Below are 18,535 nucleotides of genomic sequence, written 5' to 3'. Positions count from 1 at the left end.
TAGCGAGGTACTAGGACATGCTTAAATTAGGGATTTGCTGAGTACATCAGCCCTGATGGGCATCTGATCTTGCTGTCAGCTTAAGGAAAGAAAACAGACATAAGGACAGATGACCTCGAGAGCACTGACTTAATTAAACGACCAACAAAAACATCCCGAAGAGGCCCAGGCTTTGCACCATTTTGCTGTCTGTTTATTTCAAGTTTACAGAGAAGCTTAAACATTTGTGGAAAAACACCGAAGGCTTATTTTTCTCTTAAGTTCATGTACTTTTTAGTGATAAATACACAGTATTTAACTTTGTACACCTGATAAAAGGAAAATGCATAGTAGAAAGGATCAGGAATAAAACAGAAGCATCGGGCATGAAATCAATCAGGATAGAAAAGTCAGCAGTCCCACAAAACTCGGCCCGTAAAGCTGGAGAGAAGATGGGAATCAACGACCTTGAAACCTTCCCTAGCACCTTGGAAGTGAGTGGAGGTCTTGGTTCTTTTCCCCTGGCAACGTGAAGCTCCCCTTTGGAAGATGGGTGAGAGCGACAGGTGGAACCTGTGTCTAAATGCACAGCTGTCCCCTCCTTGTCCTGAAAGGCTTTGAGGAGGGGAGCCCTAACTCACGGAAAAGCCCAGACCAGAGGGGAGATGGCCTCTCAGGCCCCAAGTGCCAACAAGGGGCTAGATAAGGCTTTATGGGAGCCACTGGCCAGGCTGCGGAATAGATGGGGAAGTGGAACAGGACAGAAGGAAGATGGGTAGAGAACATGTGCTGCTCCAAAGCCACAGGTGCAGGCCACCGCTTGCTTACACCAAACTGGTCCCACAGATGAGCCAGTAATGGAAGAGACGGATAGGCATCCTTTTTGCTTACCTGGAAAAGCTTCTGCCCTTTCCTGACAGAGCTGGCTTTTGAAAAAAATCAACGTTTGTGCTTTAGGAGTGGAGACAAACCCCAAGAGTTTGCGCTCCAAGTAGCTCTAATGCTTTACGTTACAGCCCTCTCTGCTTATACTTTTCTCAGTGGGGCGGTTCCTTTCCACAGCTTTCTTTGGTGTTTCTTAGTTTAAAAAAAAAAAAAAAGTAATGAACGTGGGCCTCCCCCAACCCGCTCACCTACATAGCTCAGTGCTGCCTGATCGCTGGCATTCCACATGTGAACCCTTAGACGGAGAGTTTCGTGGTGGGAGAAATGGCGTCACCTGATGCAGTTGTGTAAACACAGGAGAAGTTCTGCAGACGCTCTGCATGCTGCCCGCCCTCCCTAGGCGAGCCACTCGGCCAGGCCAGAGTCCAAACAGACGGGCTAGGACTAAGACTAAGGACTGGTTGACCTGAACCACTGCAAGGTGCTTACTGCAAACTAACCAGACCCTGTTTGCTCCCAGGAAGGCTGGAGCCTGTAAATTGAAACAAGCACAGGAGGTGAGAGGAAGTACCAGATTACAGAAAGCAAGCAAGCAGGCCAGAGGACCCTCCAGCAGATGGGTGTCCTTTGCTCTTGGAAACCAGCATTCTCTAACTCGGTACTGCTTTTAAGGTAGCAAGAAAAGTCTGGCTAAACTACAGTCAAGAGCTTATGAAGACTGATGGACGCCAAGAACACCCGGGCTCTGTGAACGCGCTGCATGGGGGGAACAAGGCCTGCTTCTCTGTCTCTCTGCAAAAAGTCCTCGTACCAGCACTGATCAGCCAGAAACCAAAGGAAAGCACGTCCTTCTGAGCCCAGTTACTGACACTGTTTCCCCCAAGCCAGATTCCACAGAGCACTGGGAATTCCAAAGAAGGAAGGAAGACGAAGCCCTTCCAATTTTCCTCCCTCTTGAACTTCACACTCACCTATGTGTGGCTCTGGAAGAAGTCCACTTGAACTGCAGCCAAACTTCCCAAGGTTAGTTGGAAGTCAAAAAGGTAAACTTTTTCTTTCTGGACTTCTGGCTACAAAAAGGAACTCCCTGTACCAAGCCCTGGTTCCCGTGGACCTGAGGACTGCTCTAGGTTTCAATCATCTTCTCTTAAAGGGTACCCTAAAGTTATTGTATAGATCCAAACAGAGCTTTGCCGGTAAGGATGATCATTTGTGTCTCAGCTGAACGAAAGCATTTCTTAACTGGCCCTCCAGAAACTGGATAAGTGTTTCATTGACTACAACAATCAGCTAGTATTTAAGAAGAAAACAGAACCTTAGCAGCCTCTAGAATACACACGTTATAAACAAGGTGAGCTGCTAATATACAGGCATAGATTTCATTGGCTCTAACTCCGATCACATCCCTGAAGCCATGGGAGAGATCCTGGAAGCTCGAAATGATTTCTGAACTGCTCTAGAGTTCAGACTGGTTAGAAAATTGAAAGTATTTTTTGTTGTTGTTTACTCTTAAGCCATGTAATGTACATGGAAGTGTAGGATTTCACCCTGAAGTTTTTGTAATTTAACAAGAGATTTACCAGAGCTCCCTCAACTACTGAAGAAAAGTTTCAGCTTTGAGCGGCTGTCATAAAGAAACACACTCGTTCAGTCCTTTAGGGGAGATGTTCCACCACAACCACTGAATGCGCCTCTGAGGCTGGAAAATCCCCCCTGTGAAGCTGTTAGGTGTCAAGCCCTTTCCGTTTTCCTGACTACAGCTCTACTTATAAAAAAATTTTTTAAGTCCTTCTTAAGAATAAGTTGCATCGAAGCTCCCTGCAGCTACTGAGGGCCAGCCCTGTCCTGACTCCTTGAGTCCACAGTTCTAGAAGGTGCCACGGTTCGGGTCTTGGGGTTTTGTGCAAAATCACACCCGCTCTTCCCCTCCCTTTCAAATGCAGCGAGTGTGGTCTCAGACCACACCACCAGAGTTTCCTGCCAGTTTTCCCCAATTTTCAAACTCCACACACATTCACTTGGAATATCTGACATGATTCTCAGTTCACAAGGAAGGATTTTTGGCATAAAAACATTTTAAAAAGCAAGTGTCCCCAAATGTACGTGGCTTTGGGTCTGCAACTCCTCACACCCTCCCATTCAGCCAGCCAGCGGCCAAGGTCGATGTCATGGAGTCGTCTTTTTTTTTTTTTTTTTTGTCTCCTTTAAAACAATAAAGAAATCAAACAAACAAATGGGAAAAACAACAACAACAATAACCAGGGATGATGGTCAAGGCTCTACACACGTGCTCGGTTTCCGTAGGACATGCTGCTATGGAAACGCAGGGCGCGGCCCGCGGAGGTGAGACGTGCATGCGAGGTCGAGGTCCGGCAGCTACTCCATCACCTCGTCCGGCCACGGAGGATGCGTCCGCTTGCCGGAGCCGGGGACTAGGGCCCCCCGACTCTCCACCCCTGGGCCGCCTTTCACAAGAGCGCTTCCTCCTCCCCCACGGGAGGCGGGTCGGGGCCCCGGAGGCTGTCTTCGCTGCCTTGCTTCCTGCTCACCAAACAGAAAACCCGTGTTAAGACCCAGCGCAATGCTGGCACGGCCCTGAACCAAGGTTTCCCGCGGCCCCGCACCACCTGGGACGGACATTATTTACTTAACTTCTTTTAGATTCTCCCCCCCGTTTTTCTTGCTCACATTAAAGTTTCAAAGGAGACTTTGTATCCCCTCTGTAAATGGAAAACCAGCATCATGTGCAAAAAATAGCAAGGAACTATAAAAATAGCTGTTAATCTAGGGGCCTAACACCTAAAATCATGGCACATGTCACAAGTCACGTGTGGGCTCCACACTGGGGCCTGTTCACCAAGGGCTTTAGGCTCTAAGCTCTTGCAGGGCAGGAACCGTGACGCTCGTCTTCAGCCCCCAGGTGCGTTTCCTGGGGGCAACGAGCAGCACGCCTGACTTAGCCTGGCACATAGCCAGCCTTCAGGAAACGGTCGTCAACAGAACTGCCCTCCGCACACAGGCCCAGGGGACACCTCCGACGAAGAGAAGGGCCCTCAACTCGGCAATGTGTGATCAGAGCAGGAGACCAAGTTGGTGGGAAGAAGTGTCCTGGTGTCCCCAGCTAGAGCTGCCTGGGGTGACAGACATGGGCAGTGCGATGGGAAACGTGAGGGAAAGTCCCTAAGGAGAGGCCCAAACCCTTTGCCATCATCAAGCAAACAATGCCCCTCCTAAGGGGAGCCGTTGGGCTTGCTATGCAGGACTAATGTCTATTGTGAGCCCTAGGCCCAAAGGGCAACTGCCCTTGCACGAGGGAAGGGCACGCGTGATGTCTGTACATTCCTAGGAAGAAACTCCTCTTTGTTTAAAACTCACACTCACTGGCTTTTACGTTTCTGCCAAAGAATAGGGTGTCAAGTCTCCTGGGAGGAGAGTTGTAACTGGATAACCAATGAGGCCCTACAGCTGCCTGCTCACACCAGCTGGTCTCCCTGCAGACAGCTAGTGGGCCATGGGCCCAAGGCCTCTAACGACTGACTGAGCCCTAAGAGCTCCAGAGTGCTGGACCATTGGGACAACCAAAACATCCCATCGGTGGGCTGAGGGCAAGGGCAGGTAATCCCCAGGTGCTGCTGGGACTGAGGTGAGGGAATAAAGAGGCAGTAAAGTCCTCTGGGCCAATATCAGTCTTTGGTGTCTTGCAACTTTGATCTCATTAAAAATAAAAGGTGAAATAAACAACAGACTTGCAGGAAAAGGGAGGCAAACTCTAAAACTGAGGTTGAGAAGAGAAGGGCCCAGCAAAGGCCAGCCCATTAGGCTTCACCCTGTCACCCTGTGAGGCTCAAAGCATAGGCGGGGTCACCCCATCATCTGCTGCAGAGATGGCTGGGAACAATTTGGCAGGGACAGAGGCGGCCTTCGCAGGCTGTTGATGACTGGCTCTGATGGCTACCTGCCTCTTTCCCTGCTCCTTTTTTAAGCATAAATGATCCCCAAATGGTCTTCCTATATTATCATATAAGCACCTGACTCCTACAGTGGCCAATAAATTTCATCTCAGAAGCCAACTCCTCACAAACGGAAACAGCTGCTGCTTCTACAAGAATGTTCACAGCAGCATTATTCATGTGTGATAGCCTCCAAAATGGAAACAATGTCCATCACCGGATGAATGGAGAAATAAAATGTGGGTATATCCATACAATGGAATATGATTCAGCCATAAAAAGGAATGAAGTTGGGAGAGGAACCAAGATGGAGGAGTAGAAGGACGTGCTCTCACTCCCTCTTTCGAGAACACCAGAATCACAACAAGCTGCTGGACAATCATCGACAGGAGGACACTGGAACTCACCAAAAAAGATACCCCACACCCAAAGACAAAGGAGAAGCCACAAGGAGACGGCAGGAGGGGCGCAATCACATAAAATCAAATCCTTTAACTGCTGGGTGGGTGACTCACAGACTGGAGAACATTTATACCACAGAAGTCCACCCACTGGAGTGAAGGTTCTGAGCCCCACGTCAGGCTTCCCAACCTGGGGGTCCAGCAACGGGAGGAGGAATTCCTAGAGAATCAGACTTTGAAGCCTAGTGGGAATTGATTGCAGGACTTCGACAGGACTGGGGGAAACAGAGACTCCACTCTTGGAGGGCACAGACAAAGTAGTGTGCGCATCGGGACCCAGGGGAGACTCAACCAGACCTACCTGCTAGCGTTGGAGGGTCTCCTGCAGAGGCGGGGGGTGGGGGTGGCTGTGGCTCACCGTGGGGACAAGGACACTGGCAGCAGAAGTTCTGAGAAGTAATCCTTGGCGTGAGCCCTCCCAGAGTCTGTCATTAGCCCCACCAAAGAGCCCAGGTAGGCTCCAGTGTTGGGTCGCCTCAGGCAAAACAACCAACAGGGAGGGAACCCAGCCCCACCCATCAACAGTCAATTAGATTAAAGTTTTACTGAGCTCTGCCCACCAGAGCAACTGTCAGCTCTACCCACCACCAGTCCCTCCCACTAGGAAACTTACATAAGCCTCTTAGATAGCCTCATCCACCAGAGGGCAGACAGCAGAAGCAAGAAGAACTACAATCCTGCAGCCTGTGGAACAAAAACCACATTCACAGAAAGATAGACAAGATGAAAAGGCAGAGAGCTATGTACCAGATGAAGGAACAAGATACAACCCCAGAATAACAACTAAATGAAGTGGAGATAGGCAACCTTCCAGAAAAAGAATTCAGAATAATGATAGTGAAGATGATCCAGGACCTCGGAAAAAGAATGGAGGCAAAGATCGAGAAGATGCAAGAAATGTTTAACAAAGACCTAGAAGAATTAAAGAACAAACAAACAGAGATGAACAATACAATAACCGAAATGAAAACTACACTAGAAGGAATCAATAGCAGAATAACTGAGGCAAAAGAACAGATAAGTGACCTGGAAGACAGAATGCTGGAATTCACTGCTGAGGAACAGAATAAAGAAAAAAGAATGAAAAGAAATGAAGACAGCCTAAGAGACCTCTGGGACAGCATTAAATGCAACAACATTCGCATTATAGGCATCCCAGAAGGAGAAGAAAGAGAGAAAGGACTCGAGAAAATATTTGAAGAGATTATAGTCGAAAACTTCCCTAACATGGGAAAGGAAATAGCCACCCAAGTCCAGGAAGCACAGAGAGTCCCATACAGGATAAACCCAAGGAGAAACACGCCAGGACACTTAGTAATCAAACTGGCAAAAATTAAAGACAAAGAAAAATTATTGATAGCAGCAAGGGAAAAAAGACAAATAACATACAAGGGAACTCCCATAAGGTTAAGAGCTGATTTCTCAGCAGAAACTCTACAAGCCAGAAGGGAGTGGGATGATATACTTAAAGTGATGAAAGGGAAGAACCTACAACCAAGATTACTCTGCCCAGCAAGGATCTCATTCACATTTGATGGAGACATCAAAAGCTTTACAGACAAGCAAAAGCTAAGAGAATTCAGCACCACCAAACCAGCTCTACAACAAATGCTAAAGGAACTTCTCTAAGTGGGAAACACAAGACAAGAAAAGGACCTACAAAAACAAACCCAAAACAATTAAGAAAATGGTAATAAGAACATACATATTGGGGTTTCCCTGGTGATGCAGTGGTTAAGAGTGTGCCTGCCAATGCAGGGGACACAGGTTCGATCCCTGGCCCGGGAGGATCCCACATGCCGTGGAGCAACTCAGCCCATGCACCACAACTGCTGAGCCTGAGCTCTGGAGCCCGCAAGCCACAACTACTGAGCCCACGTGCCACAACTAGAGAAGGCCTGCGCTCAGCAGTGAAGACCCAACACAGCCATAAATAAATAAATTTATATTAAAAAAAAAAGGAACATACATATCAATAACTACCTTAAACGTGAATGGATTAAATGCTCCAACCAAAAGACACAGGCCTCCTGAATGGATACAAAAACAAGACCCATATATATGCTGTCTACAAGAGGTCCACTTCAGACCTAGGGACACATACAGACTGAAAGTGAGGGGATGGAAAAAGATATTCCATGCAAATGGAAATCAAAAGAAAGCTGGAGTAGCAATCCTCATATCAGATAAAATAGACTTTAAAATAAAGAGTGTTACAAGAGACAAGGAAGGACACTACATAATGATCAAGGGATCAATCCAAGAAGAAGATATAACAATTATATATGCACCCAACATAGGAGCACCTCAATACATAAGGCAACTGCTAACAGCTATAAAAGAGGAAATCGACAGTAACACAGTTATAGTGGGGGACATTAACACCTCACTTACACCAATGTACAGATTATCCAAACAGAAAATAAATAAGGAAGGACAAGCATTAAATGACACAACAGACCAGATAGACTTAATTGATATTTATAGGACATTCCATCAAAAAACAGCAGATTACACTTTCTTCTCAAGTGCACACGGAACATTCTCCAGGATAGATCACATCTTGGGTCACAAATCAAGCCTCAGTAAATTTAAGAAAACTGAAATCATATCAAGCATCTTTTCTGACCACAACGCTATGAGATTAGAAATCAATTACAGGGAAAAAAACGTAAAAAACACAAACACATGGAGGCTAAACAATACGTTACTAAATAACCAAGAGATCACTGAAGAAATCAAAGAGGAAATCAAAAAATACCTAGAGACAAATGACAATGAAAACACGACAATCCAAAACCTATGGGATGCAGCAAAAGCAGTTCTAAGAGGGAAGTTTATAGCTATACAAGCCTACCTCAAGAAACAAGAAATATCTCAAATAAAAAAATGTAACCTTACACCTAAAGGAACTAGAGAAAGAAAAACAAACAAAATCCAAAGTTAGCAGAAGGAAAGAAATCATAAAGATCAGAGCAGAAATAAATGAAATAGAAACAAAGAAAACAATAGCAAAGATCAATAAAACTAAAAGCTGGTTCTTTGAAAAGATAAACAAAACTGATAAACCATTAGCCAGACTCATCAAGAAGAAGAAGGAGAGGACTCAAATCAATAAAATTAGAAATGAAAAAGGAGAAGTTACAACAGACACCACAGAAATACAAAGCATCCTAAGAGACTACTACAAGAAACTCTATGCCAATAAAATGGACAACCTGGAAGAAACGGACAAATTCTCAGAAAGGGATAAGCTTCCAAGACTGAACCAGGAAGAAACAGAAAATATGAACAGACCTTCACAGGTAATAAAATTGAAACTGTGATTTAAAATCTTCCAACAAACAAAAGTCCAGGACCAGATGGCTTCACAGGTGAATTCTATCAAACATTTAGAGAAGAGCTAACATCCATCCTTGTCAAACTCTTCCAAAAAACTGCAGAGGAAGGAACACTCCCAAACTCATTCTATGAGGCCACCATCACCCTGATAACAAAACCAGACAAAGGTACTACAAAAGAAGAAAATTACAGACCAATATCACTGATGAATATAGATGCAAAAATCCTCAACAAAATACTAGCAAACAGAATCCAACAACACATTAAAAGGATCATACACCATGATCAAGTGGGATTTATCCCAGGGATGCAAGGATTCTTCAATATACGCAAATCAATCAATGTGATACACCATATTAACAAATTGAAGAATAAAAACCATATGATCATCTCAATAGATGCAGAAAAAGCTTTTGACAAAATTCAACACCCATTTATGATAAAAAACTCTCCAGAAAGTGGGCATAGAAGGAACCTACCTCAACATAATAAAGGCCATATACAACAAACCCAGGGCAAACATCATTCTCAGTGTTGAAAAACTGAAAGCCTTTCCTCTAAGATCAGGAACAAGACAAGGATGTCCACTCTCACCACTATTATTCAACATAGTTTTGGAAGTCCTAGCCATGGCAATCAGAGAAGAAAAAGAAAAAAAAGGAATACAAATTGGAAAAGAAGAAGTAAAACTGTCACTGTTTGCAGATGACATGATACCATACATAGAGAATCCTAAAAATGCCACCAGAAAACTACTAGAGCTAATCAATGAATTCGGTAAAGGTGCAGGATACAAAATTAATGCACAAAAATCTCTTGCATTCCTATACACTAATGATGAAAAATCTGAAAGAGAAACTAAAGAAACAATCCCATTTACCACTGCAACAAAAAGAATAAAATACCTAGGAATAAACCTACCTAGGGAAACAAAAGACCTGTATGCAGAAAACTATAAGACACTGATGAAAGAAATTAAAGATGATACCAACAGATGGAGAGATATAGCATGTTCTTGGATTGGAAGAATCAATATTGTGAAAGTGACTGTACTACCCAAAGCAATCTACAGATTCAATGCAATCCCTATCAAATTACCAATGGCATTTTTTACGTAACTAGAACAAATAATCTTAAAATTTGTATGGAGACACAAAAGACCCCAAATAGCCATAGCAGTCTTGAGGGAAGAAAATGGAGCTGGAGGAATCAAACTCCCTGACTTCAGACTATACTACAAAGCTACAGTAATCAAGACAATATGGTACTGGCACAAAAACAGAAACACAGATCAATGGAACAAGATAGAAAGCCCAGAGATAAACCCACGCACCTATGGTCAACTAAACTATGACAAAGAAGGCAAGGACATACAACGGAGAAAAGACAGTCTCTTCAATAAGTGGTGCTGGGAAAACTGGACAGCTACGTGTAAAAGAATGAAATTAGAACACTCCCTAACACCATACACAAAAATAAACTCAAAATGGATTCGAGACCTAAATGTAAGACTGGACACTATAAAACTCTTAGAGGAAAACATAGGAAGAACACTCTTTGACATAAATCACAACAAGACCTTTTTTGATCCACCTCCTAGATTAATGGAAATAAAAACAAAAATAAACAAATGGGACCTAATGAAACTTCAAAGCTTTTGCACAGAAAGGAAACCATAAACAAGACGAAAAGACAACCCTCAGAATGGGAGAAAATATTTGCAAACGAATCAATGGACAAAGGATTAATCTCCAAAATATGTAAACAGCTCACGCAGCTCAATATTAAAAAAACAAACAACCCAATCAAAAAATGGGCAGAAGACCTAAATAGACATTTTTCCAAAGAAGACATACAGATGGCCAAGAAGCACATGAAAAGCTGCTCAACATCACTCATTATTAGAGAAATGCAAATCAAAACTACAATGAGGTGTCACCTCACACCAGTTAGAATGGGCATCATCAGAAAATCTACAAATGACAAATGCTGGAGAGGGTGTGGAGAAAAGGGAACCCTCTTGCCCTGCTGGTGGGAATGTAAATTGATACAGCCACTATGGAGAACAGTATGGAGGTTCTTTAAAAAACTAAAAGCAGAATTACCATATGATCCAGCAATCCCACTACTGGGCATATACCCAGAGAAAACCATAATTCAAAAAGACACATGCATCCCAATGTTCATTGCAGCACTATTTACAATAGCCAGGTCATGGAAGCAACCTAAATGCCCGTCGACAGACGAATGGATAAAGAAATGTGGTACATATTTACAATGGAATATTACTCAGCCATAAAAAGGAACGAAACTGAGTCATTTGTTGAGACGTGGATGGATCTAGAGACTGTCATACAGAGTGAAGTCAGAAAGAAAAAAACAAATATCGTATATTAATGCATGTATGTGGAACCTAGAAAAATCGTACAGATGAACCGGTTTGCAGGGCAGAAGTTGAGACACAGATGTAGAGAACAAACATATGGACACCAAGGGGGGAAAACCCCGGGGTGGGTGGGGATGGTGGTGTGCTGAATTGGGCGATTGGGATTGACATGCACTGATGTGTATAAAATTGATGACTAATAAGAACCTGCTGTATAAAAAATAGTAATTTAAAAAAAAAAGGAATGAAGTTCTGACACATGCTACATCATAGATGAACCTTGAAAACATTACGCTGAGTGAAAGAAGCCAGACACAAAGGCCACATACTGTATGATTCCATTTATATGAAATGTCCAGAATATGCAAATCTATAGAAACCGACAGTAGATTCGTGCTGGCTGGGGAACGGGGGAGTGGGTGGTGAGAGCTAAGGGTACAGGGTTTCTTCTTGGGCTAATGGAAATGTTCTAAAACTGATTGTGGTGATGGTCACACAGCTTTGTGAATATATTAAAAACTATTGAATTATACACTCTAAATGGGTATGTGATTTATAGCTCAATAAAGCTGCTTTTAAAACTTAGAAATGGCTGCCTGGAGCTCCCAGCTGATAATGAGGTGGTGAGCTGGGCTCAGTGCGCAGAGTACTGGGACTGCTGTCCTGCCACAGGCATGGGGTGGGGGCCAAGTGGCAGCAGGGGTGCAAGTATTTGTCACCTCAGTCTTGCGGGGACAAAAATTCTCATCTGTCCCGGGAGGTGCTGGGACTAATGAGCTGGGTATGTGTTTGAAAGAGGCTGGCTGACTGGTGAGAAGGTCCGGATCCTCCCCAGAGGCAGGGGACTCTCATACTCATTTGCAACAGGCTGGAAGGGGACTTATTTTCTAGGTCTTAACCCATCAGAGAAGAAAGGGTGGATGCTGGAGAGCCCCAGGGGGGAGCCCCCAAGCGCAGCATGCCCGATCTAGGCTCTGATCGCTGACCCAGAGCAGGGGCTGCCTCGGCCGTGACACAGCTTCAATGCCATTGACGTGCACTGAGCACATGTGGGTGCCCGACTAGGTCTAAGACCTGGGTGAGTTCACAGGCATTCCGGGTGGAGCGCCATGCACCCGCAGCCTCAGCCCACATGCACAACCCACCGTCGGGTCCAAGCCCCTGGATGCCCCTCGTTTTCTTCCTGGGTCCGGAGGCCCAAGGTGAGCCTGGGCACAGCAGCCTGGGCTGGAAGGAACGTCCACCTGGGTGGGGATGCCCCGTGCTCTGCAGCTGCCCCCGCCCCCAGGCCCTGGCAGAGGCTAAGGCACAGGCAGGCAGGCGTTACCTTGGGCTCAGACAGGGGCTCACACTCCCTGGTTGGTTTTTTGCTGGAATCGCCAGAGGGGAGGGAAAAGGGAAGTGAGAAGGGACACTTGGGACCCATGGAATTCCTGTCCCCCACCCCAGAGACACTCAGACCCCGAACACCAGCTTCACGGAGCTGTTGCCAGGGTAGTTAGGAGCAGGACACCTCTCTGCCGTGAGACGCAGGGTCCCATAAGCGAGACTGGCCTTGCTCACCCACCGCAGGGACAAAATCCCACCGTCAAGCATGCATGCTTTGGGGTCAAACAGCCTTTCTGATTGTCAGCCACTCCCCCACCCTCGTTAAAGTGCAAGTCCCCCTGAGAAAGGTCAAACTTCCCTGTGGATTAGCTGTCAGCAAAGGAGGCGGGCTGAGTCCAGGGTGGGGCAAAACCAAAGCCAGCGGCTGCTCGGGTCTCCCCAGTGTGCCCAGTGGGGCTGGTCTGAGTCTTTCTGGACACGGCCGCTGCAGGGCTGGGCCCACACAGAGTCGGCCGGGCAGGGCCGCCCTGCGTTCAGCCTCCAGCTCCCCACCCCGAGGAAGGCAGGTGGACACTCACATGAGCAGGTTTCCAGGCGCTGACAGCGAGCGCTCCTCCCGCCGGCTGCCCTCAAACGGGTTCCCGAAGGAGCGTTTTCGTATCATGGTCTTCACCAGGATCTGGAGGAAAGAAGAGGAGGCTCGGCCACATGGGGGAGATTCCAGGCAGCATCCTCCCTCGGGCGACTCCACGAGTCCCATCTACCTCTTCCTTTCTCCCCACAGCCCACCCCCGCTGCCTGCCAGCTCCCAGGGCTTGTGGCTGATGGTGGGCCTTTGAGAGACACCCACCAGGGATACAGCAGCCACAGCCATCACAAGTCTCACTGGCCTGCTCCTCAAATCTCCACGGCTCCTGGCTGCCAACAAGATAAGGTCTAAACTCCTCAGTCTGAAATTGAAGGCCTGACATAAGCTAGTCTTGCCTACTCAACTGCCAGGGGACACTGTGCTCCAGGAGAGCTGGCCTGTACTGTCCGTCCAGTACCCCTGGTACCATCTGTCTCACCTGAGCCATCACTGGACATGCCCTCCTGGCCCATCAACCTGTCTCATCTTCAAGGCCAGGCCTTTATTTTTGGTGAAAGCCATCTACAACCAACGCAACAAGTAACCAACTATTGCTTCCCAGGTATAATCCTGGGAGGGGGATGGGAGTCACTGCACTTTTAACTGAAATGTAATTCACACAGCAAAAAAGTCTCCATTTTAAAGTGTACTATTCAACGGTTTTTAGCATATTCACATCACCACTGTCTAATTTCAGAACATTTACATCACCCCGAAAAGAAACCCAGTACCCATTAGCAGTCAGTCCCCATTCCTCCTCCCCTCCAGCCCCTGGCAACCACCAATCCACTTTCTGTCTCTATGGGTTTGTCTATTCTCATTTCATATAAATGGGATCATTCAGTACGTGGCCTTTGGGGTCTGGCTTCTTTCACTCAGCATGTTTTCAAGGTCCATCCACGCTGCTGCACGAATCATTGCTTTATTCCTTTTTATGGTCTGGTAATAATCCTTTGTGTATATATGCCACATTTTGTTTATTCATTCATCCTTTGGACTGTTTCCACTTCGGGGCTATTGTGACTAATGCTGCTATGAACAATTTGTGTACAAGTTTTTGTGTGGACACTTTCCACACAAAAAGTTTTCGTTTCTCTTGGGTGTACACCTAGGAGTGGAATTCTTGGATCATTTGGTAACTCTATGTTTAACATTTTTAGGAGCTGCCAGACTGTTTTCTACAGTGGCTACACAGTTTTTTACAGTCCCACTAACAATACAAAATGGTACCAGTTTCTCAGGGGGCTGCATTTTAGCTGAGGATGAGAAACATCTGTCTCAGTCTAAGGAGCTGAGGAAACATCCCAGGACACTGAGGGTGACCAGTCCACGGGCTGGTGTGGTGTGAGGGCAAGAGAGGTCAGAGGTCCCGAGAGTCCTTTTTTTAAGTCTGAGAGGCACTGGGAGCTGGCATGTCCACTGTCGTGAGTGGGAACACTTTGGTTTCCCCCACCCCATCCACCCTAAGACAGACTGGGTCCGCAGCTTGGCTGGGAAACACCTGCCAGAGGAGGGGATCTTTGGGGAGAAGGTAATATCCCTCCATCACGTCCCTCAGCCACTGCTCAGCTTCCCTCCTCTGCCTTCCAGTCTTCCCTTCAGCCCATCCGTTCTGAAACCCAGATCTGATTCCCTTACTCCCTGACTTGGTCTCTCGCACCCACAGGAGTTTGGAACTTATCCTGTTACCAGTCAGGGAGTCATGGAAGGTTCGTGGTGATGCTTTTGCCTGCTGTATTTCATGAAGGAATTTTCAAGGAGGTGGCCTCAACACCCTGTAAGGCTCTGGCCTCCTTCCAAGCAGAGCATGATGCCTCTTCAAACTGTTTCATGTACTGACTGAGCTTGTGGATTTTTTTTTTAAAGGGCTTGCTGCTAAAAAGGAAAAAAAAAAAGTGTTTAAAAAACCACTAAAAGGTGGAAACACCCAAATGTCCATCAACTGATGAATGGATAAGCAAAATGTGCTCTAGCCACACAATGGAATACTTTTCAGCCCTAGAAAGGAATGACTGGCTACAATGTGGATGAACCTCGAAAACATTATGCTGAGTGAAAGAAACCAAACACAAAAAATCACATACTGTATGACTCCATTTATATGAAATGTCCAGAATAGGCAAATCTATAGAGACAGAAAACAGACTAATGGATGCCAGGGGCTGGGGGGAGGGGAGAACAGAGAGTGAGTGCTAACAGGTACGGGGTTTCTTCTGGGATGATGAAAATGTTTCAGAACTACAGAGGTGATGGTTGCACAATATTGTAAATGTACTACATGCCACCGTATTGTTCACTTTAAGTGGTTAATTTTATGTTACATGAATTCTACCTCAATTTAAAAAAGAAAGAAAGAAAGAAAAGAGAAACGCTGAGCTACAGAATGAAGGCTGTGCCCCTTGGCAAGCACTCAAGGTCCCTCCCTTGCCAAGGCCCGAGCTCTGTGGTTCCTGGAACACAGGGCCTGTTTCCTCTGAGCCTGTGCAGCCACCATCCCCCCAGTGAGACTGGCCTCCCCAGTCCTCAGGACCCAGCGAAAGGGGCTCCTGCCCTGTGGCGCCTGCCACGCCTGCTCCTCTACCCGCTGGCCTGTCACCGTGTGATGGCACAGGAGAGTGATTCTTTCTTTCCAGATCCATCTTCCTTATGAGGCCGGGAGCCCCATGAGAGCTGGCACTGTCCCTTGTTCACCTCTGGAACCCCGTGCCCGGCACACCCTGGGTGCCAGGAGGGGGCCTGGGCCTCCCCGCTCCAGCCCCTCCTTCTCAGACAGCTGCTGAAGCCCTCACTTCCTCCCTGCCCCCCACAGTCCATTCTCCACATGGGACCTTCCCAAGGCCAATAATGATCATGCCGCTCCCCTGAATCAAACCTCTTGGGACCAAGACTTAAACCTCTGCTGTGGCCTCAGGCCTTGTGTGGCCCGGCCCCACCTCCCGTCCAGCTTCACGCCACCCTCCCTTCTTTGCCCCGCTTCAGCCACCCTGGCTTTCTTGAGGTTTCTCATGGACATGATCCCACCAGAGGATCACTGCGTTTGCTGTTCCCTTTTCCAGGAATGCCCTTGCCCTTTACCCTCTCTCGGCCTGATTAACACCCGCCATCCTCTCAGCGTGCATCTTCCAAGAGGCCTCCTCCAATCCGTCACCTGGGCTGCATTCCCCTCTTAGGCGTACCCCTTGCAGCCCCTCTGTTACTTGCATAATTTACTTGTTGGTTCTTTGCCCAGCGTCTGCAGGCACCATGTTTGTTGTATTCATCTCTGTATCCCCTGCTCCCAACACAGGCCTGGGGAAACCACTCAGTGTTCAAGAAGTGTTTCCTGAATAATCAATGCCTATTTCAGACCTCTAGGGTCAGACGCCTTCTCCCAAGAATACCCACAACCAGGAATAGAATAACCCGGGGTGGACGCTGGGAGCCCGACGTCAGCTGCCTTCCCAACGGCAGGCTCGGGACGTGGGTGCAGCGAGCGGGTGGATGAGAAGGAGGGGGTGTGTGTGGGTGAGTGTTCAACAGCAAAGACCGTGCAGAGGCCACGGGCTGGGGAGGAGGAGGAAGATGTGAATGGATGCCCCACCCGGGGGCTCAGGTTTTGGAGGGAGAGAGAAAGTGTGTGGGGAAGCAGAGGGTGAGGTGCAAAGCTGGGAGCGAAGGAGCCAGCACTGGGGGCTCCTAAAGGGGGGGGGGGTCACTTGAGGCTGGACACGGCAGAGCCTCCCCTCCCAGAGCCCAGGGCCGTGCCTGCCTGCTGGGGCTGACGCTGGCCAAACACACCCGGGACTCCCGAGGTGGCCGCGGTGGGGCAGCCCACCGGATTCTGCCCCTAGGACTGCAGCCTGGGCCCCAGGGCCCTGAGGGTCCTGGTCTCCCTCCTGGAGCCACACACCCTCTGGGCAGAGGCTTGGCAAGTGGGTGATTCCCTGAGTCTTCGAGGTTAGGCCTGAGGACTCCAATTCTAGCTCCTTCTTCCTGGGTCAGGACCCAAATGTAAGGCCATAAAAGGGGTCCCAGGAGTCGGGAAGAGCTTTCTGAGGCACGTTAAGCGGGGGCCCTGCCTCCAGCCCTGGCAGCTGCCCACAGGGCAGAGATGAGACAAGCTCAGTCGTCTGCTCTGGGGACTGAAGACCCAGCCAGTGGGGAGCCCGTGTTGGAGACCTCGGCTCCAGCTGCCACCCTGGGCACCTGCCCTGGTCCTTCCCCTCCTGCTCCCCCGACACGCTCTGAAAGCAGGAATTCCAGAAGGGGCAGTACAATCCTTAGAGAGGGGCTACCCCTGTCTACAGTAACCTCGGACCCGGCTGTAGACAGAGCTCGCACTAGAAGACGCAGGGGCCACCTGGCCTGACGTGTGACCAAGGCCCAGAGGCTGGTAGCTGTAGGTGAGGGGCAGACCCGGCCATCCCCTGACGCTCAGGCCCAACATCTACTTCTTAGTGGTCCGCCCACATCCCAGCTCATCCTCGCTGGCCCGCGGTGGGCTCTCTGTCCCTGCTCTCAGGCAGTGGTTTGCCCCACCTTACCACGGTTGCCAGACTGGGTATGTGTTTGACCGAATTCTCCACCTCCTCTTCTGTCACCTCGACCAGCGTGCAGTTCTCATCCTCTGATGGCAGCGGCTCTGCCCCGTGCCTCGTGACCCAGGGGTGCAGCTTCAACGAATGACAGGAGGGGTGAGGGGCGGGCACAATTGGCTCCCAGGAACCCTGCCTATGAGCGGAGCCAGGGAGGGGACGTGGGAGGGGAGAGGCAGTGGCCTGAGGTCAGGCATGCAAGAGAGCAGGCAAGCCAGGCAGAGGCTGGGGGGAGAGCCAGGTGGGAGGAAATGTGAAACAGACGAAGGACAGACAATGGGAGGAAGCTACGAGGCCAGAACTGTGAGCCGGGCTGGATTCGCCACCTGGCCCCAGGTCTCGGCAGAAGTGCCTGGAATTCGCCATCTGCGTTGCACGGTTGTCTGAGGAGCACCCATCGCTCCTCAGCAACTCTCCCTGATGCCTGGAAGGCTCAGCTCAGAGCAGGCAGCATCCTCCCCATTTCACAGAGAGGGAAACAGAGGCATGGGGTGGCACAGGGAGAAGGATACAATCAGGAGAGGACCCAGGCAGAGGTCTGCCCCCCAACCACCTGCCCCTGGGGTCCAAGCCCTTATCTGTAACCTTCTGGGCTGCCCCCTCTTCAACTGCTAGTTAGCTGAGGTGCCTCGGAGCTCCCGAAGCAAATCTCTAGGTTTCTTAAAGATCCATGTGTGTGCACGTGGCATTGGCAGGGCTGTAGGGGGTGGGTAGGGATCTCTTCTAACAGTGCTTTCTGCAACAGAGTGGAATTCAGCAGGCCGGGGTCAGAGGTGGGGGGTCAGATTGCTCACTAACTTCCTCCCACCCCAACTGTACTTTCTCAAAGGGACAGGCAGGGTCTAAGAAAAGACCCCAGGGGCTTCCCTGGTGGCACAGTGGTTGAGAGTCCGCCTGCCGATGCAGGGGACACGGGTTCGTGCCCCTGCCTGGGAAGATCCCACATGCCGCGGAGCAACTAAGCCCATGAGCCATGGCCGCTGAGCATGCGTGTCCGGAGC

General features: G+C 48.4%; 1 protein-coding gene across 3 annotated transcripts in view; it reads right to left on the bottom strand.

The window, feature by feature from the left end:
* Positions 1 to 176: 176 nt before the first annotated feature.
* Positions 177 to 18,535, bottom strand: part of CAMKK2 (calcium/calmodulin dependent protein kinase kinase 2) — a 56,639-nt gene continuing 38,280 nt past the window's right edge. For 2 of the 3 annotated variants that reach the window (XM_060028011.1, XM_060028012.1), the window contains exons 14-17: positions 17,484 to 17,612; positions 12,911 to 13,011; positions 12,331 to 12,373; positions 177 to 3,405 (exon numbers count right to left, since the gene is read on the bottom strand). In XM_060028011.1, the coding sequence (XP_059883994.1) occupies positions 3,241 to 3,405; positions 12,331 to 12,373; positions 12,911 to 13,011; positions 17,484 to 17,612 (438 nt within the window). In that variant the 3' untranslated portion in view covers positions 177 to 3,240. The remainder of the gene's footprint in view (positions 3,406 to 12,330; positions 12,374 to 12,910; positions 13,012 to 17,483; positions 17,613 to 18,535) is intronic. The other variant, XM_069541305.1, reaches the window with a different exon arrangement.

This window comes from Delphinus delphis, chromosome 13, assembly GCF_949987515.2.
Source record: "Delphinus delphis chromosome 13, mDelDel1.2, whole genome shotgun sequence".
NCBI lineage: Eukaryota > Metazoa > Chordata > Mammalia > Artiodactyla > Delphinidae > Delphinus > Delphinus delphis.
Note: the sequence above shows the minus strand (reverse complement) of the source record. Positions and strands in the feature narration are given on the sequence as shown.